The 24,618-nt window shown below is 41.8% G+C and overlaps 1 protein-coding gene across 1 annotated transcript in view; it reads right to left on the bottom strand.

Annotated features, from left to right (window-relative positions):
- ZFYVE26 (zinc finger FYVE-type containing 26) overlaps window positions 1-24,618 on the bottom strand; it is a 1,347,068-nt gene that overhangs the window by 501,536 nt on the left and 820,914 nt on the right. Inside the window, exon 27 of the mRNA XM_082275187.1 lies at window positions 7,552-7,589. Within this exon, the coding sequence (XP_082131313.1) occupies window positions 7,552-7,589 (38 nt within the window). The remainder of the gene's footprint in view (window positions 1-7,551; window positions 7,590-24,618) is intronic.

Below are 24,618 nucleotides of genomic sequence, written 5' to 3'. Positions count from 1 at the left end.
TGTCACACCAAGGGGGTTGTTTACCTCCTGACCTGTGGTTGCGGCCTACAATACGTAATTTAATGTACATATGGCAGCGGATGGAGACTTTCGTTTTTTTCCGGCCCGAGTGAGACACCAACATGTTACATTTTGTGTGGCCACTTGATTTGTATCCTAAATTTTTAGAGGTTTTACTTTTATTTTCATTCTTATATTTATTTTTATTTATTATTATTTATAATTTATTATTATTTTTATTTTTTATTTTATTTTTATTTTCTTTGTTAAGTATATTCATCAAGATTGAGTTTTTTAACTTCATGATGCATTTTTTTAAAGTATTTACTGGTTTTATATACCATTTTAATAATAATAGGCAATCTACATTGTCAGTGGGAGGTTTTTTGTGTTTTTCACTTCTTTTCAAAGAGCCTCTCCTAATTGCCACATATAGATGCACTTCCTAGTTTGCTCCCTTTAGGAGTAGGTCAGGGCACCGGAAAGGTAGTTATTCTACTTCCGGTTTTAGCTCCAGCGTTACGTGAAGTGCATCCTCTTCCTTAAGTGACCGCTGGTACATGTTGGTTAAAATACCGGAAGTGCGTCATCGCACTTCCGGGTCCCCGCCGCGGCCGCCCCGGAAGTCTCCTTTGCAAAGCCATTTAAGGAGGGAGATCAGCAGCGCGGCCCCAGCTCCAATCCCAGAAGCCGACTCATTAGTAGAAACACGTCGGGGGGAGCCAGCCGTGCTGCTACATGTCTCGGATCGCACTGCAGGCGACCGTGACTTTTATCTGAGTATTTGCTGTCTACAACATTGGATGTTAGTAAGTATTTTTACCTTTAGTTATTGAATAAATCATGGGTAATGCACTATTAGTCCCTTCCTCTTTTTATTGCGGTCTTCTTGCTGGTATTCCTACTCCTGGAAGCCTACAGACCCCTATAACTGGGAAGCTCTGTTGATCCATCCATCCCACTGGATATCCCATCATCTTTGGCTGATCTATTGGATTCCTTGATATCACAGTATATGCTCCATTCTCTCTCAATTGTGATAAGAGTCCATTCACATCACTGGGTGTCATCACAAGATTGCAGTTTTGTTTAATGTCACAATTATGGATTGCTTTTTGGTAAGAGGTTAATTCACCTATTTTATACACACCCATCATCCATCAGCTGGTTTTCATGCACGTATCACCTTGGGAACACCCCTTTCCAGATGAAAAAAGACTTTATTTTAAATTGTTGATTTTTTTGGATCCTTTTCACATATGGACATTATGTTATTGTTCACTTGTTCACGTATTAGCACACTTTTGTAACTTAGTTTATATATTACAATTTATTTACTCATAGATTTTGGGGGGGGGGACTTCGCACTATTTCTTTTTTTTTTTCTTTGGCATGGAGCTCTCCTTAAAATTCATACCAGACCCAACAGCCTGGTATGGATTATGGGGGGAACCCCATGAATTTTTTTGCCATAAAGTCCTCCTTAAAATCCATACCAGACCCGAAAGGCCCCATACCGTTTTTTTTTTTCAATGCTGGGTCTTTTGTTTAACTACTTGCCTACTGGGTACTTTCAGCCCCTTCCTGCCCAGGCCAATTTTCAGCTTTCAGTGCTGTCACACTTTGAAGGACAATTGCCACGCTGTACCCAAACAACATTTTTTTTTTTTTTCCCATGAGGTCTTAAAAGAAGGTAAGCATCCATTTCACATGTGGTGTTATGCATGCATAGTGGTATTAAGGAAGAAGATTGCACTAAAGGATCACGGTTATGTTTTGAATGTATGTATGTGTTTATTTATTTTTTATTTTTGAGTATATACAGAGAGCACTATTTGTCCTCCGTTTTGCTTTACAAATGCTATACATCTGCATGAGGTGATTACTATGGGACACCTGCTACCAACTGCAGAGGAGCCTAAAGATACCAAGAATTAGAGTTCCAGCAGGAGGCAATTTAAAAAGAGTTTTAAGACCTCATTACATTTAAGGGGTCTTAAAAGGAGGTGCAAGCCCAATTTTACACCCAGTAACATGCATATGTCGAGGTATTTTGAAAAAACTGCACTTCAAAACCATATTAGCTATAGGAGCTATTGTTGCGTTGAACCCAGGCCTGCTCAATCATCAATAATCCTTTTAATTGGATTCAGTATTAAAAAAAAAAAAATATTGGAAGAATTCCCCAATCCAGAACATAACTGTAGACATTAATCTCCTTTTGTCTACAATCTTTAGGTGAACATTTATTTTGGATCATTAACCTACATTTCCTTTTACATGCTAGAAGCCTGCAGTACTGTGTGTACCTAGCTGTGAGACCCATGTTGTCACTCACAGCTTGACATCCCCACCAATATTTGGGAGCCAATCGGTGTAGTTCCCAGGCCTAGACTGGGGCAAAAAATAGGCCCAAGCATTTTAGACTGAGCAGCCCATTCTTTTTTCTTTGTACCCATATTACAAATAATGACAACTACCGTTTTCTTGACATTTTTTTAGTTAGATTTAGCCTGCTTCATAGGGAAATAGAAAACAGAATCTGGGTATGCACATTGTGTAAGAGATTCTGTTTTCGGTCTTCCGCTGGGATTTTACAGGCAGATACCACTGAGTGCCGGCATCATGTTCTGCAGTGTTTTTTGTAATAATTTTGTTTGTAGTATACACCAGTGTTTCTCAACTTTTCTTCAGTCAAGGCAGCATTTAAAATTATGGACAATCTTGAGGGCCCCTTTAAAAATTATGGGCAGTCTTGAGGTACCCTTTAAAAAATATGGACAAAGAGGAGCAGGGGAGGGTCAAACAAGGATGCTATGCAGGTAACTGACATCCTTCCTACAAACTGATAAAGCCAATGGTTGTTGGGACGCCAGCAGCTAGGTGGTTAAAATGGTGCACAATGAAAACCTGTGACTTAGTGTAACTAAAAAGGCAGCCAGCTTGTATACAATTTTTGGGCACTTTTTTTAGGCATTTTGCTACATAGTTACATAGTAGGTGAGGTTGAATAAAGACAATAGTCCATCCAGTTCAACCTGTGTAGGTGTGTGTGGCTGTAATCAGCTCTCATACCCCTGAATGTTCTGATCCTTGAGATGCACGTCCAATAGTCTTTTGAAAGCCACCATACTACCCGCAGAAACCACCTCTTGTGGTAGAGAATTCCACAATCTTGTAGCCCTAACAGTAAAGAACCCCCCACGTTGCCTGAGGTTAAAACGATTCTCCTCTAATTGCATTGTATGCCCCCGAGTCCTCATGCAATCCCTTCGACTAAACAGCTTTTTTTCTAAGCTGAGATCCCCATTGAGATATTTAAAAATTGCTATCATGTCCCCCCTCAGGCGTCTCTTCTCCAGGGAGAATAAATCAAGCGATTGCAGACGCTCTTCATAATCAAGGTCCTCCAATCCCCTAATTAGTTTAGTTGCCCTTCTCTGGACTCTCTCCAGCTCCAACACATCCCTCCTGAGGACTGGCAACCAGAACTGGACAGAATACTCCAGATGCGGTCGGACCAGAGTTTTATAAAGTGGAAGGATTATAGTCTTTTCTCTGGAATACATCCCTTTCTTTACGCATGCTAATATTCTGCTAGCTTTGGCAGCTGCCGCCTGACATTGCATGCTGTTGCCTAGTCTATCATCAACCAAGACTCCCAGATCTTTCTCCATTTTTGATTCCCCCAAGGGTTCCCCTCCTAACGTGTATTGTGCTTTTATGTTTCTAGTCCCCAAGTGCAAAACCTTACACTTCTCTATGTTAAACATAATTTGCCAAGTCGTTGCCCACTCCGTTATTTTGTCCAGGTCATTCTGTAGGATATCTGCTTCATGCTGTGCGGTTATTGCCCTGCCCAATTTTGTGTCATCTGCAAAAACTGCTATTGAACTACTGACCCCGACCTCAATGCTATTTATGAATATATTGAATAAGGTTGGTCCCAGGACTGAGCCCTGGGGCACCCCGCTTACTACCTCAGACCAGTCTGAGTATGCGCTGTTTATTACCACCCTTTGGACGCGCCCTTTTAGCCAGTTCCGTATCCAAAAGCACACCCTGCTGTCGATACCTGCAGACCTTATTTTATAAATTAGGCGCTTATGGGGAACTGTATCAAACGCCTTAGCGAAATCTAGGTACACCACATCCACTGGTCTGCCCCTATCTAGCTCACAGCTCACCTACTCGTAGAATGCTAATAGATTGGTTTGACAAGAACGCCCATTTGTAAACCCGTGCTGGTTATTACTGATGATGTTGTTGTCTTTAGCAAACTCTACGATATAGTCCCTTATCATCCCCTCCAGAAGTTTTCATACTATCGATGTCAAACTGACAGGCCTATAATTTCCCGGGATATGCCTCTGACCCTTTTTGAATATCGGAATCACGTTAGCTTTCCTCCAATCTCCTGGTACTTCTCCTGTCCTAATACTGTCCGCAAAGATCAGGAACAGTGGTCTGGATATAACCTTACTGAGTTCCTTGAGTACTCACGGATGCACGCCATCCGGGCCTGGTGATTTGTTTGTGTTAAGTTTATCCAGCCTTTCTCTGATTTATCCCTCTGTTAGCCATAGTGGCAAGTCCTGTGTATTACTACTAACCAAACAGTCATGGTCTGTGTACCCCTCCGTTTCCTGTGTAAATACTGACGAGGAAAAAAGCATTCAGCACGGTTGCTTTTTCAGTGTCCTCTGTAACCATCCTCCCATCATCGCTAATTATGTGTGCAATATGCTCTGCCCTAGTTTTTTTGCTATTGATATACTTAAAGAATTTCTTTGGGTTTTTTTTACTATCCTCCACTATTTGTCTCTCAAAGTCTATTTTAGCCATCTTGATTTCGTGTTTACACTTCTTATTTGCCTCCTTGTATTGGTCGAAAGCCAATACTGTGCCTTCTGATTTATATTTCCTGAAGGCCAATTTGGCTACGGCACCCCTAAAGAAGCCTCAGGGCAACCTGGTTGAAAAAGGCTGGTATACACTATAGGATTGTAAAAGATCTGGGACACCTTTGGGTGCCCCAAAGAGAGCAGCAATGGATAGTGGGTGTGGCCAAATTGTGTTAACAGTGGGAGGGCCTAAAGGGGCATGGTTAAATAAAACAAAAACATCTAGCACTTTGCTCCACAAACTTGCGTAACATGGCCACTTTGGAAAATTGCTCTGCATCTAGGTGAATGGAGAAAAGGGGACAGAGCGGGGAGGAGCCAGGTGGACAGAGGAGAGGGGGGATGCAACCGGATAGAAGGGAGGATCGAGCCAGGTGGACGGAGAAGAAAAAGGGAGGATGGAGCCAGGTGTACAGAGGAGAGGGGGGTGCAGTCAGGTGGAGGGGAGGACGGAGCCAGGTGAACAGAAGAGAGGGGAGATGCAGCCAGGTGGAGGGGAGAAAGTAGCCAGGTGAAAAGAGGAGAGGGGTGTGCAGCCAGGTGGAGGGGAGGATGGAGCCAGGTGAACAGAAGAGAGGGGGGATGCAGCCAGGTTATGGAGAGGACGGAGCCAGGTGGACAGAGGAGATGAGGGAATACAGCCAGGTAGAGGGGAGGATGGAACCAGGTGGATAGAGAAGGGGATGCAGTCAGGTGGAGGGGAGGACAGAGCCAGGTGGATAGAGAAGGGGGATGAAGCCAGGTGGAGGGGAGGATGGAGCCAGGTGGACAGAGGAGAGGAGGGGAAGGGATGCAGCCAGGTAGAAGGGAAGACAGAGTCATGTTGACAGCAGAGAGGGGAGAGGAGAGGAGGGGATGCAGCCAGGTGTACGGGAGGACGGAGCTGAGGTGGCAAGATGGCAACATGTAATGAGACATCTGTCACCTCAACCCCCATGTATGAAGAAACAATTTCCGCCTCAGAACCTCACCAAGAATCGGACACCCCCCACTGAGGTTTGCCTTCAGGGCCAGTGTCCCAAGCATAAAGGGCTGCTCCCTTGGGGGGGATCTGATGAGTGGATAGATAGTTAGGGTGAGCACATTCTCAAGAGGGGGAAAATGAGGTGGCAAGATGGCTGCTTAGAACAAAATGGCTTTCCTATATGAGAAAAATAAATCCCTTGGTTCTACCTCTTATTTTATATGCAAAATATTATATTTTAAAGCCATAAATAAATCGGATGATTGCTGGAATATTTGAACCTGGAAATGGGGAACTCGTCTAGATGTTAAAAGATGGTTTGTCTGAAATCATGACTGCAAGACATTAATATATTTGAAGGAAGATCCCCTCCAAAAAAATTGCAAACACAGGATTATTAACTTTTAACTCTGAGCTTGCTGAAGTTTCTACTAGCCTTTGATTGGTCAAATGATATTTTTGATACAACCTATTTTATATACGTCATATTGTATATTTAATCTCAAAAGCGGAAAAATAAAATTCTGATAACTCTGATTCAAACTTACTGATTCTTGTTGATATCTATGTAGCTACATATCTGATTTGGTATCATTGACTAATAGGTGTCAGGTATATGTACCTAAGAATAAAAGGCTCCACGACAGAGCCATGTAGACAGAGGAAAGGAGGGGGTCACACACCAGTGATAAGGTCTTGTCCTACTATGCAAGCCTTCATCCCCATTATCATCCCCGGTCCCCCCACCTGACAATTACTTACCTTGGAAGATAAATAATATCACTTTCTCTCTGGCTTCCTCCACGTGTCAGTAAGCAGCAGCGGCAGTCTGTTACTGTGACACCTGTCTTAAGATCAGGAGATGAGGTCTCCTCACAGGCTGTAAGTCACAGTTCACACAGGGGAGACCTCCTCCAGCTTCTCCCCTATCACCACCTTACTCAAGGGTCAGCTGATTTCAAGTTTCCGCCCCCTGGGCCCTGACGGCCGGCGACAGACTTAATGGGCGGCCGGCTGCAAAATAAATGGATGGGTGACAGGCTGGTAACGGAGAAGCTGGGTGCGCAGCGTGGGTTCAAGGGGCAGTTCAGCTTTGGGCCCCACAAGGATAAGTGGCCTGGCGGCCCTGGTCCACTGTGAAAACGCCCAGTGTGCCCTATGCCCAGTCCAGGCCTGGTAACTCCTAATCTTGTGATTACTATTTCAGCTATAATAAGGTTTTTGCCATTCCCTTTAGTCAGAAAATGTTTGTACAAAGCCGGTAAGAAAGATTGCATCTATCAAATACAGACACAAATGCAACAATTTTGCAACACAGTCAAACAAAGAAAACAAAAGGACATCATTGGAATGGATAATAATACAAGCTCTGAAATATGTAATCAACATGGTTTTTAAAATCAAAGTGAATGCACACCTCAAGCTAAAAATACAATGCCCTCTTGAGCAATCCAAACCCTTAAGGGCATCTAGGGTACATCCTGTAAATGTCTACAAAGGAATGGGACATGTTTTTTACCACAGTACAAAGCCTTTTGTGTTAACATTTCTGTGTATTTATTCATAAAATCGAATACAGTATTTAGTTAACGGATACTGTTAAAAATTCAGCATACTCCAGGATGACTCACCCAATATTTGCATAACACATGGAAATACATGTTAAATGTAAAAAAATATTACCTTCCATGTATTCCAAGTCTTCCTCTGGTTTGGTATTACTAAAAAAAAAAAAAAAAGGTTAGCAAGTTTTACATTACAATACTAAATATTTTTGATTTATCAGTAACATCTGTTTGTTGGGTACAGTACAGGACACAGAATTGTAGTCACAACCATGGGTTATAGCCATGTGCCTTCGGATGACTGGACAGTGGCAAATAAGAAAGCTGCAGGAGCATTCCCTACACAACTCCTATATGTTCAAAATCAGTCCAACTGTTAGCAAATAATGCTAACAGGCCCACATGGCAAATCTGACAAGGAGGGACCAACAGAACTCAGAGAGCAGCTTGCAACCTCCAAAAGTGGCATAAGAGGATGCCTGAACATTCGCCTGGTAAAACCTTAAAACCTGAATAGAAGACCAAGTGGCAGTCTGAGAAACTGATGCCTGGTGTTCAAAAGCTTTAAAAATTGATTTGATGGAGTTCACATTAAAAGGGAAAGGAGGGACCCTAACCTTTGGACTGGGGGTCAGAAACCCATTGACCGTGACCCACCCGTCGACCACAAGTAGGTGATGGGCAGATCATGTTCATGTCCCTGCCTTCCTGACCCTCAAATGCTTCACCCAGAGAGCGGCAGAGCTGTGTAGGGAAGCATTGAGCTCAGGCATGTTTGTCATCTGAGCTTTCCAGCCGAAAAGCAGCCAGAGAAAATCCTAGGCACTGGAGGCAGACCATGTCCTGCAGCATGCCCTATGAATATCTGTGGCTGCGGGACAGAGAAAGCCTCTGCTGTCTATGATTTGATGTCAGCTTTGATGTTCACAAAGCTCCTGTGTTTTCAAAATTAAAAGTTTACCATTTTTCTGTTAGTCCAACATATAGTTTTATATTTTTTGAATTCTGGATATTTTTATATTTTTTCAGCCCTAACATAGCCGAATAAGATTTTCTGAGTTGGTAAATCAGACAGGGAAAGGAAAGTGGTATCTACACTTTAAATTAAATATACTTTTGATCCAACATTTTTCACTTAACCACTTCCATACAGAGCAGTTTGACACCCTTCCTGCCCAGACCAATTTTCAGCTTTCAGCACTCTCACACTTTGAATGACAATTGCTCAGTCATGCTACACTGTAACCAAACAAATTTTTTATCATTTTTTTCACACAAATAGAGCTTTCTTTTGGTGGTATTTGATCACAACTGGGTTTTTTTTTGTTTTTGTGATATATGCAAAAAAAGAGCAAAAATTTTGAAAAAAAAACACTTTTTTTTAGTTTCAATTATAAAATTTTGCAAAAAATTAATTTTTCTTCATACATTTGGGCCAAAATGTATACTGCTACATGTCTCTGGTAAAATTAACCCAAATTAGTGTATATTATTTAGTCTGTGTGAAAGTTATTGAGTCTAGAAGCTATGGTACCAATTACTGAAAATTGATCACACCAGAAGTACTGACTGCCTATCTCCTTTCTTGAGGCCCTGAAATGTCAGGACAGTACAAATACCGCCCAAATGACCCCTTTTTGTAAAGTAGACAGTCCAAGGTATTTAGTAAGAGGCATGGTGGGTATTTTGAAGTTGTAATTTTTTCCCACAATTCTTGGGAAAATGAAGAAAAAAAAATTTTTTTCTTTTTTTTCCCACAAAGTTGTCAATTTATAAGCTATTTCTAACACATAGCATGTACACAGCAAAAATTACACCCAAAAATACATTCTGCTACTCCTTCCGAGTATGGCGATACCACATGTGTGAGACTTTTACACAGCCTGGCCACAAAAAGATACTCCACGTCCAAGAAGCACCTTCAGGCGTTCTAGGAGCATAAATACACATAAAACTTTCTTACTACCTATCACACTTTTCAAGGCCCTAGAGCACCAATACAATGGAAAAGTCCACAAAATGACCCCATTTTGGAAAGAAAACACTCCAACGTATATTCTATGAGGCATTATGGGTCCTTTGAACATGTCATTTTTTTCCACAGGTTTTTGGAAAATGTGGGAAAAAAATGAAAACTTTTTTTTTTTACACAAAGTTGTCAATTTATAGGATATTCCTAACACATAGCATGTACACAGCAAAAATGACACCCCAAAATTCATTCTGCCACTCCTCCTGAGTATGGCAATACCACATGTGTGAGACTTTTTCACAGCCTAGCCATATAGAGGGGCCTAACATCCAAGGAGCATCATCATGAATCCTAGACATTTGCCTAGGCATATTTTTGACATTTGGTATTTACAAGCTAAAATCAGTTGTTTTGCTAGAAAACTGCTTAGAACCCCCAAACATTATATATTTTTTTTTAGCAGTGACCCTAGAGATTAAAATGGAGATTATTGCAATATTTTTTATCACACCGTATTTGCGCAGCGGTCTTCCAAACGCAATTTTTTTGGAAAAAATTCACTTTTTTTAATTAAAAAATAAGAAACCAGTAAAGTTAGCCCAATTTTTTTCCATAATGTGAAAGATAATGTTACGCCGAGTAAATAGATACCCAACATGTCATGTTTCAAAATTGCGCACGCTCACGGAATGGCGACAAACTTTGGTACTTAAAAATCCCCATAGGCGACAATTTAAAAATTTCTACAGGTTGCCATCCTTGAGTTACAGAGGAGGTCTAGGGCTCAAATTATTTCCCTTGCTCCAACGATCACGGTGATACCTCACATGTGTGGTTTGAACACCGTTTACATATGTGGGCGGGGTTTCCGTATGCGTCGCTTCTGCGCGCGAGCTAACGGGGACAGGGTGCTTTAATTTTTTTTTTTTTTTTTTTTACTATTTATTTTATTTATTATTTTTTATTTTTACACCGTTTAACAAAAAAAAAAAAAAAGGATCATTTTTATTTCTATTACAAGAAATGTAAACATTACTTGTAATAGAAAAAGGCACGACAGGACCTCTTTTTTGTGAGATCTGGGGTCAAAAAGTCCTCAGATCTCACAAGTACACTAAAAGATAGAAAAAAAAAAAAAAAAAAAAAAAAAATTATTATATAAAATGAAAAAAAAAAAAAAGGACCTTTAAACCGGTTGCTAGGCAACAACATTTTCCATAGCCCCGGTCCTCCAAGACCATAGAGTCAAGTGAGGGCAAGCTTGCCCTCACTCGACATCCTGTCTGTGAGGATCCGGGACCGGATCGTTTTCCCCGCTGTCGGCGGGTCCGGTAAGCTGGGAAAAGGACCGGACGCGGCGGGAGGGGGGGGGCACCTCTTCCGCCATCCCAGAAGGGTGATCCCACGGCGAATCCGCCGCTGGGACCACCCTTATCGGAAAGCCAACCGTCCACCGTTTAAAAAAATACCAGGGTTATGGCAGCTATCTGCTGCCATAACACCGGTATTTAGGTTTAAACGGAGGACGTATATAAACCTTTTTGGACTTAGACATGGTGGCTGTATGAAGGGCGACAGGTACTCGGGTACTTTGTTGGGCAGGTGACAGGTACTCTGGTACTGATGAGCAGGTGGCAGGTACTCGGGTACTCCGATAGGCAGGTGACAGGTACTCGGGTACTCTGATGGGCAGGTGACAGGCAGGTGATAGGTACTGATGAGTAGTACTGATACTGATAGGTGATACTGATACGTGATACAGATACGTGATAGGTACTGATGAGTACTGATGAGTAGTGATGGGTACTGATGAGCAGGCGGCAAGTACTCGGGTACTTCAGGCGTCAGGTACTCTGATGAGCAGGTGGAAGGTACTCGGGTACTCTGATGGGTAGGTGACAGGTACTCAGGTACTCTGATGACGGGTACTCCGTTGACAGGTACTCAAAGTACCCGAGTATCCGTCATCAGAGTACCCGAGTACCTGTCATCAGAGTACCCGAGTACCTGTCATCAGTGTACCTGCGTACCTGTCATCAGTGTACCTGCGTACCTGTCATCAGAGTACCCGAGTACCTGTCATCAGAGTACCCGAGTACCTGTCATCAGAGTACCCGAGTACCTGTCATCAGAGTACCCGAGTACCTGTCATCAGAGTACCCAAGTACCTGTCATCAGAGTACCCAAGTACCTGTCATCAGAGTACACGAGTACCCGTCATCAGAGTATCCGAGTACCTGTCATCAGAGTACCCGAGTACCTGTCATCAGAGTACCCGAGTACCTGTCATCAGAGTACCCGAGTACCTGTCATCAGAGTACCCGAGTACCCGTCATCAGAGTACCCGAGTACCCGTCATCAGAGTACCCGGGTACCTGTCATCAGAGTACCTGATGGGCTGGTGACAGGTGCTCTTTATTGGGGGGGGGGGGGCAATCAGTGTGTTTGGGGTGCACTATGATTGGTAACTAGCTGTTACCACACTCTCTTCCTCACACAGGATCAGTGTGTGAGGAGGAGAACACGGTGACAGCTTGTTACCGTGTTCTCTGTTGACATTTGTGACCGGCTGTGATTGGACACAGTCGGTCACGTGGTAAAGAGCCAATTTCATTGGCTCTTTACCTAGATCGGGGATCGACTCTGTCCGAGGGACGAGCCTCGTCCCCGATCGCTGCTCTGCGCGCCCCCGGGGGCGCGCATTGCAGAGAGAACGAGCGGCTCGTGCTGGAGCCGCTCATGTGATCGGCTGTGATTGACACAGCCGATCACGTGGTAAACAGCCAATTTCTATTGGCTGTTTACCTTGATCAGGGATGGGCTATGTCCGAGGGACGAGCCTCACCCCCGATCGCCGCGCTGCGCGCCCCCGGGGGCGCGCAGTAGCAGTTGGAGCGGGCGGACGTCATATGACGCCCGCCCGGATCCGTACAACCACCATGCCGACGTCATATTACTATGACTCGGTATGGAAGTGGTTAAGGTAAACTGGGTGGGGAATAGAATTGATGAAAAGGATAAACAATTATCTACATTTTAGATCAGATTAAAAATGAAACACAGACTAGGAGTGTTGCACATGGATACATAACACCAGTTTTGAAATAACTGATTATTATGAGATCATTCAAACACATAGAAAGGAGGTTGCAACTTTGCAGGAAAAGGCCACATCTATAGCCAAAGACATACATAGTTACATAGTAGGTGAGGTTGAATAAAGACAATAGTCCATCCAGTTCAACCTGCGTAGGTGTGTGTGGCTGTAATCATCTCTCATACCCCTGAATGTTCTGATCCTTGAGATGCACGTCTGTAAGATCCTGGTACCTTTGGTACCCTTATTTACCATTTTCCTTTCAAAACATTGCGTCCCACCTTTCTAGTTAGGTGGAACGCATACACCTTTAAGACGGATGACGTCATCGCTGAGCGCCGCTGAGCGGCTATTTCAATCGCCGGCGTTCTCTCTCACGTTGTTCGTTCAATGTGTGTCTACATGCTCACAAGCCTTGTCTTGCTGTCGGAACCTCCAGCTATTTGCCTTTACCTGGAACAGACCGGAACCTCGCAACTGATCCCGTATCTCGCTACCGGATCACTCCCTCACTACTGGACCCCTCTACTTACTAAACCTTACTAGTGATAAGTACCCCACAGGGGAATCCTCCATAACTAACTTACACTATCATCTTCTGCACATTAAGGACTGTTACTATCTATGCATACTAATTCTACCATCTGCACTGTTACATAGATTGCTAGCTCTTGAGTCTACTACCATCTATCCTTGCACTGGGTTAGTCTATCCTGTCTATGTCATCTGCTGTCCTTACCACCTGTTACCATACATGATTACTAACCTATCTGCATTCTACCTATTACCATCTACTACTCTCCTGAACATTACTATCAAGTGCTTACCATTACTGTCACTGCTCACACCTGTCCCTTCAGCACATCACCTCCATACTATCATATACATCCTATAACTCCAGGAACATCTTATTGAGTGTGTGTATATCTGTATGCTGAAGCAGACAGGCCCACAGTGATGAGTCTGGAGAGTTGGATCTGGTATTCCAACACATCTCTACATGACTACTGAGTGGAGATTCTGCAGCTGCAAATCCAGCTTACAATAAAAACGCAGGAGCGTTACAACGTCCAATAGTCTTTTGAAAGCCACCACACTACCCGCAGAAACCACCTCTTGTGGTAGAGAATTCCACAATCTTGTAGCCCTAACAGTAAAGTACCCCCCACGTTGCCTGAGGTTAAAACGCTTATCCTCTAATCGCATTGTATGCCCCCGAGTCCTAAACAGCTTTTTTTCTAAGCTGAGATCCCCATTGAGATATTTAAAAATTGCTATCATGTCCCCCCTCAGGCGTCTCTTCTCCAGGGAGAATAAATCAAGCGATTGCAGACGCTCTTCATAATCAAGGTCCTCCAATCCCCTAATTAGTTTAGTTGCCCTTCTCTGGACTCTCTCCAGCTCCAACACATCCCTCCTGAGGACTGGCGACCAGAACTGGACAGAATACTCCAGATGCGGTCGGACCAGAGTTTTATAAAGTGGAAGGATTATAGTCTTATCTCTGGAATACATCCCTTTCTTTATGCATGATAATATTCTGCTGGCTTTGGCAGCTGCCGCCTGACATTGCATGCTGTTGCCTAGTCTATCATCAACCAAGACTCCCAGATCTTTCTCCATTTTTGATTCCCCCAAGGGTTCCCCTCCTAACGTGTATTGTGCTTTTATGTTTCTAGTCCCCAAGTGCAAAACCTTACACTTCGCTACGTTAAACCTCATTTGCCAAGTCGTTGCCCACTCCGTTATTTTGTCCAGGTCATTCTGTAGGATATCTGCTTCATGCTGTGCGGTTATTGCCCTGCCCAATTTTGTGTCATCTGCAAAAACTGCTATTGAACTACTGACCCCGACCTCAATGCTGTTTATGAAAAAATTGAACAAGGTTGGTCCCAGGACTGAGCCCTGGGGCACCCCGCTTACTACCTCAGACCAGTCTGAGTATGCGCTGTTTATTACCACCCTTTGGACACACCCTTTTAGCCAGTTCCGTATCCAAAAGCACACCCTGCTGTCGATACCTGCAGACCTTATTTTATAAATTAAGCGCTTATGGGGAACTGTATCAAACGCCTTAGCGAAATCCAAGTACACCACATCCACTGGTCTGCCCCTATCTAGCTCACAGCTCACCTCCTCGTAGAATGCTAATAGATTGGTTTGACAAGAACGCCCATTTGTAAACCCGTGCTGGTTATTACTGATGATGCTGTTGTCTTTAGCCAACTCTACGATATAGTCCCTTATCATCCCCTCCAGAAGTTTACATACTATCAATGTCAAACTGACAGGCCTATAATTTCCCGGGACATGCCTCTGACCCTTTTTGAATATTGGAATCACGTTAGCTTTCCTCCAATCTCCTGGTACTTCTCCTGTCCTAATACTGTCTGCAAAGATCAGGAACAGTGGTCTGGATATAACCTTACTGAGTTCCTTGAGTACTCTCGGATGCACGCCATCCGGGCCTGGTGATTTGTTTGTGTTAAGTTTATCCAGCCTTTCCCTGATTTCACCCTCTGTTAGCCATAGTGGCAAGTCCTGTGTATTACTGATAACCTAACAGTCATGGTCAGTGTACCCCTCCGTTTCCTGTGTAAATACTGACAAGAAAAAAGCATTCAGCACGGTTGCTTTTTCAGTGTCCTCTGTAACCATCCTCCCATCATCGCTAATTATGTGTGCAATATGCTCTGCCCTAGTTTTTTTGCTATTGATATACTTAAAGAATTTCTTTGTTTTTTTTTTTTTTTAATATCCTCCGCTATTTGTCTCTCAAAGTCTATTTTAGCCATCTTGATTTCGTGTTTACACTTCTTATTTGCCTCCTTGTATTGGTCGAAAGCCAATACTGTGCCTTCTGATTTATATTTCCTGAAGGCCAATTTTTTTCCCCTAATAAGATTTTTAACGCTACGGTTTAGCCAGCCAGGTATGGCTTTGTCTCTTCTAAATTTATTTCCCATAGGAATGCACTGCAAGATGCCTTTGCTTAATATGTTCCTAAAGCATTCCCATTTTTCCTCTGTGGTCAGGGATCCCAGGGTTCGGTCCCAGTTTACCCTTTCCATCAATGAGAACAATTTTGGAAAGTTTGCCCCTCTGAAGTTAAGGGTTCTTATGTTCCCCACTTGCCTTGTTCTATTGTTATTTACACTAAATGTGATCATCCTGTGATCGCTAGCGCCCAGGTTGTCCTTGACTCCTACCTCCGAGATTATGTCTAGGTCATTAGTGATCAATAGATCCAGGACTGCATTTTCTCTAGTCGGAGAGTCCACCAACTGTGACATGTAGTTGTCCTGTAAGGTTTCCGTGAATAGACGGCCTTCTGTGAGTGTGTAGTCCCCTCTCCCCAGTCAATGTCGAGATAATTGAAGATCCCCCAATATGATGACAGATCCTAGATTTGCCACTTTACCCAACAGTGCTAAAAATTCCAGCTCTACCTCCTCCCCTTGTTTAGGTGGCCTATAGCAAACCCCCACAATTACTTTTCCCTTTTTTCCTTCCCTAAGGAGTTCTACCCACACTGAATCTAACTCCATACTCATCCCTTTCGTAATGTCACTCCGCTCTATCACCCTTACATTGTTCTTGACGTAGAGACATACCCCTCCCCCTCTTTTTCCTATCCTGTCCTTCCGGTACACCGAATACCCTTGGATATTTGCCAGCCAGTCATGTGAGGGGTCGAACCAAGTCTCCGCTATTCCCACAAGGTCTTCCTCATGTACTAACATTTCCAACTCATCTATTTTATTAGCTAGACTCCTGGCATTAGCATATACCCCTCTTAGTTTTACGAACATTAAACGTGATTGGTTATGTTTATTCCTGTTCGGTCTGAGGTTCTCCCGCACAGACCTACCAATTGACGTTGTGGACCTACTGTCGCTGCTGACCCTACAACTGCCTTCAGTCCTTAGCTCCCTCCTGACTGACTCTACTTCTGAGCCCTCCCCCCTGTCTCCTAGTTTAAAAGCCCCTCCAACTTGGTGGCCATCTTTCTCCCCAAAAGAGCTGTACCATCCTCATTAAGGTGCAGCCCATCCTTACTAAAGAGCCGGTAGCCGACTGAAAAGTCAGCCCAGTTCTCCAGGAACCCAAACCCCTCCTTCCTACACCAATTCCTCAGCCACTTGTTAAGTTCCCTAATCTCCTTCTGCCTCTCCTGTGTGGCTCGAGGTACAGGCAGTATTTCAGAGAAAACCACCTTGGAGGTCCTTTTCCTCAATCTAGTACCTAAGTCCCTGAAATCGTTCTTAAGGATCCTCCACCTACCTTTAACTTTGTCATTAGTGCTCACATGCACCATGACCGCTGGGTCATCCCCAGCCCCGCACAATAATCTGTCTGCCAGATCTGCGATGTGCCGAACGCGGGCGCCCGGTAAACAACATACTGTTCGGTTCACGAGATCTTTTTTACAGATTGCCCTCTCTGTCCTCTTGATAATGGAGTCCCCAACTACCACAACCTTTCTAACCTTTCCTGAGTTACGGCCCCCCTTCTTCCTGGAGCCATCCCTCCCCTGGCAGCTGGGGGAGGGCGCATGCTCCAGCACTGCCACCCCTGAGTTGATATCCCCCTCAACCTGCAACTCGGCAAATATGTTAGGGTGTACCAACTCAGGACTGGCCTCCCTTACTCTCCTCCCACTAACATTCCTAACAGTCACCCAGCTGCGTACTTCTGCTGCTTGCGTCTCCTCTTCTCCTCCCTCCTCTATACCGGCCCCTGCCAGCGCCTGACGGGTGAAATCCTTTTAAGAATGGGTTGGATTTCTCCTTTGGGTTAATATTTGTAAGAGAAGCTGTGATTCCTTTTGTAATGGTATTGCTTTTTGTTTTATTTCTCTACCTATGCTACAAGTTTATTTTATGCATAATAAATAGGGACACCAAGGCAGCACCTCATCCTGAGGGAACACAATACTTGCACATGCTGGAATTGAGTTATGAAACAAAATCTGAATGAAATCACTATAGTTGAAAGTCATGGAGGACTGGAAGAGTCCAGTGGCAACATGTGAAGTTCTGGTGAACTCCATGCCCAAGATAAATAAATGGAAGGTGATGGCGCTGCTTATTTAATAAAGTGCAAATAAATATAAGATGTTTAAATATAAATATGATTGAGGAGTAAGTTAATAGATAAAAGATGCGGAGGTGAAAAAACCAATAACCAAGTAAAAAGATCAAACGTATAGTGTTATAAGGGATATAAAATAATCTAAAAATATTTTAAAGGTATATAAGAGAAACAACCACCAGAGGGCGTAATAAATGGCAAGATGTGACAATAAATATGCTTGTGTGTATGCCAAAATAAAAATAAACAATGTAAATATATGACAATACTAAATGAATTAATAAAATTTATAAAAGGTGTTGGTTCCGCAAGTGATAATATAAATAATAGTGGATGAATTAAATAATAAATAAATAGGTGATAAATGTGCGGGAAACTTTTATGCACGGGATGGGTGTGCAAAAAAACGGTTGATATACAGTGCAACAAAAGGTGATAACAATAAATATATCAAGGTGAATCAAAAATAAATGTGCCAAAAAATTTTTTTATAAATATGCAGGTGGATACAAAGGTGCGGGAAGTCTATTTGTGCAACGTGCAAAAAAAATTGTGATATTAAATCAGTCCATATAATAAAAATGAGTCCATAAAATAGTGGTGATAACAAAAATATAGGTGTACAGGATGTCTTACGGTGACCCCCAAGGTGGGTGACTGGTGAGTGGTAAAGTGGCCCCTGGTAAAAAGACCTACTCACCAGATGTACCCACCCCACACAGGGGTATAGAGCGGGTACTGAAGAGGTATCTTTTAATCCTGGATCTGTGTAGTAGTTCCCTTCCTAGGGGAGATGTGATATGGAGTCCGGAGTGTCCTAAGTGGGGTCCGGTAGTGAAATATTGTGGTATCCAAAGCCTCGTGGGTAGATCAAGTGTGGCCACTCAAGGGTATATGGATGGAAGGAAAAAAAAGGAGCTCGATAGTGTATTATCGTTTTGCTAAAAAGTTTAATGTTAATTCCAGCAGCAAAGTGGGTACTCACATATACAATGTGGGAAAACAGCGAGGTATCGGCGTCCCGGAACGCAATGCGTTCCAACCAGAGACCGGAACCGGAAGTGACGTGACGGCGCTGTACGCGTTTCGTCATGTGACGTCTTCTGCAGCGTCCTATCACTTCCAGCGTAGGCCCTTTTGTACATGGTGGTTACTAGGCAACAAAGTTAGTTGGCGGAACTCAACAAAGGAAAACTGATGTCGTGGGTCGTAGTATAGGGAACAGGGCGTAAGATAATCTTAGCCAAATAGAAATCAGATGGTAAGTATAAAGAACAAAAACCCAGGCTAACCATTGTTGAATACTAATTAAATGGATATATAATATGACAATATAAGAAATGTAATGCTCCGTGCCTAATAATTGAACCACCATGTATACATACAGGGAAGGATATCTCGTACATAATATTAAAATGTATACAACAATATTTTATTAACAAATAAGATTAAGAATATATTAAAATGAGAAAAGTATTAAATTAAAATATATTACGCCATCTGGTGGATAGAATAAATATATGAGGTACAATTGATTTAAGAACGTAGAAATTGCGCCATCTAGTGGATAAGTTGTTAATTGTATGAACTATTCATTTAATATAAAAAGTATATATACGATGTAGAGGTTATTAATGTTGTTACCATGAATTTATTAGTATGTGATTGCTATCAATATATACCAATTTATGAAAAACATGATGGATAAAATATATAATTATGGAGGACATCTGATTTAATATATGCTATTTTGTAGAAAACATTATAGATAAGATTAACATCAATATAAGCTATTGTGTAGAAACCATTATGGATAAAATTTTATGGATAAAAAAATATAATAAATAATATTTTATAGGAGGATAGTACATCTAATGTGTGGAAAAGATATATGTATATTAATTATTAGAAGGATGTATCAAAATATATATAGAAAGATATATATAAAAATAAAAAATATATATATATAGAAATTAGTAAAGAAATGGAAGGTGGAATGACAATGGTGTGTATCGAACATTAGAATCCAGTATAATATATTAAGTTTAATACATATGAATATGAATGAATAAAGTGTAAGAGTATAATAAATGTGAATATGAAAATTAATAAATGAGAAGTGATATAATAAAAAATAATAAAAATATGTAATTATAAAATATGTTGTAATGATAGGGTGGATACTATATTCATATATAAAAAATTGATGGGAAAAAGATTAAAAATTGGAAATAAAACAGTTGAGGTCTATATCTAGGTTTAATCCCCTAGGCTGGAGTGTATTAAGCCGATATATCCAGCTGGTTTCATTTTTGGAAATTTTAATTCTTTTATTTTCACCTCTCCAGTGTCCTGTAATAGAGTCAATTCCAACGAATGTAAGTCCCCTGGGATCCTTATTGTGTGCCTCTGCGAAGTGCCTAGAGAGGCTATGTTTCGGAAATCCCTTTCTTATGTTCTTGATGTGTTCTCTAATACGCACGAAAAGAGGTCTGGTGGTCCTACCGACATACTGGAGTCGGCATGGACACTCTACCAGGTAGGTCACATGGGTGGTCTGACATGTAATTAGTTTGTTAATCTTGAATTCCTCTCCACTCCATCTGGATTTAAAATGTAACGTCTTTCTGGGTTGTTTGTTCGTTGATTTGCAAGGTAAACACCTATTGCATCGGATAAACCCTTTTAAATCAGGAAACAATTTCACTGGTTTGGGGGGATCAATAGCATTATGTACCAATTGGTTGCGTAGATTAGGGACTCTCCTATAGATAAACCTCGGTTGTCTGGGTAGTAATTTGGACAAGGTCTTGTCGGATTTTAGGATAGGCCAATATTTTTTCATAATCTTCTCTGTTTGTCTGAAATTTTGATGGAATCCCGTAATAAAAGCTAGCTCATTGGATTTTTTGTTGGGGACATTTTTCTTTTGTAGAAGTTCTTCCCTATTGGTATTTAATGTTTTATCCCTTGTCATAATTAACTTCTGTCTGTCATAACCCTTTTCCTCGAATCTTGTTATTAGAACATCCGTTTGTGATATATAATCTTCCACATTGTCACAATTTCTCCTGATCCTGACAAATTGACTTTTTGGGATTCCTTCTTTCCATACAGGATGGTGACAGCTGTTAGTAGGTATGTATCCATTCCTATCTGTAGGTTTAAAATAGGTCCTACTTTTCAGTGTATTATTGTCTTTAAAAATATTAAGATCCAAATAATTTATTTGATTAAAACTCCAGTCTCCTGTGAACTTAATGCCATATGGATTCTCATTCATTTTTAAAAAGAAATTATTCAAAGATTCTTCAGTCCCTTCCCATAAAATGATAATATCGTCTATATATCTTCGGTAGAATGTTAGTTCTGGTATATCCTGAGTGTAAATCATCTTCTCCTCTAACATGTCCATAAATAGGTTCGCTACGCTAGGTGCGTAGCGAGCTCCCATTGCAACTCCCTTTGTTTGTAAGAAATATTCATTTTTATGCCAAAAGAAGTTGCTACTCATGGTGAGTTTTAGACCATCCAGGATATATTTGATTTGTGTTTGTTTTAACTTGCTACGTTCGTGTAAGGCAATATCTACCGCTTTTAATCCATCACTTTGTTTGATGCTGGTATAAAGGGAATTAGCATCTATTGTAGCCAAGATACATCCTTCTGGTAATTGTACTTCTTTGAGTGCTTTAATCAGCTCTGAACTGTCTTTAAGGTAAGATTTCCCCATTTTTACGGCTGGTTGTAGGTATCCATCCAGATATTCGCCCAATCTAGAAAACAAGGAGTCCACCCCACTCACAATGGGTCTCCCCGGGGGTTTGACAGGGTCCTTATGTATTTTGGGCAAATAGTACAATACTGGGATCTTACTTGAATCAGGTATCAGGTATTGTGCTTCCTTTTTATCCAATATTCCTATTTCTTTGCCTTTGTTAATGAATTCTTTAAGTTTCTTCCTATATATCTTGGTTGGATTCCTTTTCAGTTTTTCATAGGTGCCTTCCACTCTTAATAGATTGTTCATTTCTTCTTCATAGTCATTTTTGTTCAGAATCACTAATCCCCCTCCTTTATCTGCGGGTCGAATAATAATTCCTTTTCTGTCTTCTAGTTGTTTGATTGCAGATTTAACCTGATTATACTTTTTATGTGGTTTTTTAATCTTCCTCAGGTCCTCCTCCACCATTTTCTTGAATGCGCTGATACATTCACCCCCAGGTACTTTTGGGTTAAAAATTGAGTTATTTCTGAGACCTGAGTGTACAAAATTGGGGTCAGGAATAGTAGGTGTGTGTCCTTTTAGTTTAAAAAATTTTTTAATATTCAGTTTTCTTAAAAATTTGTGAAGATCAATAAAAATTTCAAAGGGGTCAGCATCTTTGGTGGGGGCGAATTTAAGGCCAAGATCTAAAAGCTGAAGTTCGTCATCATTAAAAACTATATCCGTGAGGTTAAAAATACCTTGCCCTAAAATTCTCGCCTTCGTTTTCTTCCTCCCACCTCTCTTACCCCTCTTGCGTCTTCTTCTTCCCAATACTGGTTTTGTTGATTGGGTCTCATGTATCCTCCTGGGGGTGGTGGTCCCCTCCATTGATTCTGGTAGTCTCCTCCTCTGTATGTATTGGATCTTCTGTCTTCGTGATAATTGTGGTTCCATCTCGTCTGCTGGTCTTGTGGTCCTCTCCATCTCGTTCCTCCTTGTGGCCTGTACCACCCTTGTTGTCTGTAAGGAGGTGGTGGTCTTCTTTGGTGGCCTCCACGGAAAAAATCCCTTTGCATATTGTAGTTCGGTCTATCCCTATAATCTCTGCCTGGAGTATATGTATCCATCCTGGCTAACGGAGAAAATCTGTTATGCATAGGTAAATTGAAATTTCTATGATTGGGTGTATTATTTCTATTAAAATCTCTGGGTGGTGTACGTGGTCTTTCTTGTATTCTGGGTGTATTCCTGGGTGGTATGAGTCTATTTTCTTGGGTAGTAGGTATGGTGTCTTCTATGTCTCTATTGGGTCTGAAGGTGAATACTTGTGGGGTCCTAGGAGCTGGAGTGGCTATAGATTCTTCGTATTCATCTTCATCTACTGATGTATCTCTGGACTCAAAAGCATTAGGAGTGGTAGGAATTTCCATTTCTTCTTCTGCTCATGCCCAAGAGGGTTAAGGCAATAATGGTGGCTACACAAAATATTGACACTTTGGGCCCAATTTGGACATTTTGACTTAGGGGTGTACTCACTTTTGTTGCCAGCGGTTTAGACATTAATGGCTGCGTGTTGAGTTATTTTGAGGGGGCATCAAATTTACACCTTTATACAAGCTGTACACTCACTACTTTACATTGTAGTGAAGTGTCATTTCTTCAGTGTTGTCGCTTGAAAAGATATATTAAGATATTTACAAAAATGTGAGGGGTGTACTCACTTTTGTAAGATACTGTATATATATATATATATATATATATATATATATATATATATATGGCTGCACATAAAGCCTGGTACACAAGGGCTGAATATCGGACAGTTTAACAGAAACTGACCGACATTCAGCCCATGTGTACAGCAGCCTGTCTGGCTTCTGTTGAATGGGCATGCTTGAAAAACAGCTGCTGATCGGTATCTGATCAGTGCACACAGCCAATGGCTGCAATCTCTGACCGGTGTGTTCTGGCAGAGGGGCAGTCTCCCTGTCAGAACACAATAGCTCAGCGGGGAGATCGCTGTACTAACATTGCATAGTTAGTATAGCAAGCGCCTCAGTTTGCTTTTGCAAATGGATTGTATGCTATCATGGCTGCTTTTAGGGCTTTGCCCTTGTTTCACATTCTGCCTAGATCTGAAGTGCTAATGCTGTAAAATACCACTATGAACTTAATCACAGAAAGAATCAAAAACTTTGAACTGAATGAAAAGCAGCACCACTCACATGCTCTTGTCAGATTTACCAGCCTGTTAAAACACTGCTGCTGGGTCACTGACCAGAGCAAATTAGTCCGACCATATAGCCTCAAATGCTTCCTAGGACTGTACACCTATTACAATGAATCACAAATCTTGAGAAAACAACCCCACACCATAATCCCCCCTCCACCAAATGATTTGGACCAGAACACAAAGCAAGGTCCATAAAGACATTAAGGAATGAGTTTGGGGGGTGAGAAACTTGACTGGCCTGCACAGAGCCCTGACCTCAACCCAACAAAACACCTTTGGGATGAATTAGAGTCAGGCCTCACAAATGCACTTCTGGAAGAATGGTCAAACATTCACACAGACACTCCTAAACCTTGTGGACAGCCTTTCCAGAAGAGTTGAAGCTGTTATAGCTGCAAAGGGTGGGCCAACTTAACACTGAACCCTAAGGACTAAGACTGGGATTCCCTTAAAGTTCATGTGTGTGAAAAGGCCGGTGTCCCAATGCATTTGACAATATAGTGTAGTATGTGATTTAACACCCTGCTCCCTACAACACAACCCACTCCTTTTAGTGTTCACTTTAGCCTGTGAGTAATAATTCTACAGTGTACTCAAGCACACCCCAAGGAATATTAACGCAATAGATCCCTTCTCATATGTTTTGCACTATGCTTGGCAAAACAGTAGGATAGTTACTAACAGGGTTCCAAGAGCAGTAAATAAAGAGGGTGATGATAAAGTGGGCACTCCAGCTGCACGGAGTACAGCTTAATTTAGCTAGGGTATGTATGACCTCAAAGGTCATCAACATGTTCAACAACTGTAGTTAGTGGTCATGCGAAAAAAAAAAAAACCTGACAGGCTGGTTAATAGATTGACTTCAGTACAGCCGGATCGGCCAGATTTTTAATGAGTCTATGGCCGCTTTGGTTGCAGTGGTAAGCAAATGGCACCTGAGGTAGATTAAACAGTTATCAATGTTTTCATACAGTTTCCTTGTGGATGAATACTGTGCAACCAACACACTTGAGAAATAATATGCTTACTCAAACTCAAAGCAACCAATTATTACTTTGGGACTAAACACACTTTTCTGCT

Source organism: Pelophylax lessonae (genome assembly GCF_965119305.1).
Source record: "Pelophylax lessonae genome assembly, chromosome: 13".
Taxonomy (NCBI): domain Eukaryota; kingdom Metazoa; phylum Chordata; class Amphibia; order Anura; family Ranidae; genus Pelophylax; species Pelophylax lessonae.
Note: the sequence above shows the minus strand (reverse complement) of the source record. Positions and strands in the feature narration are given on the sequence as shown.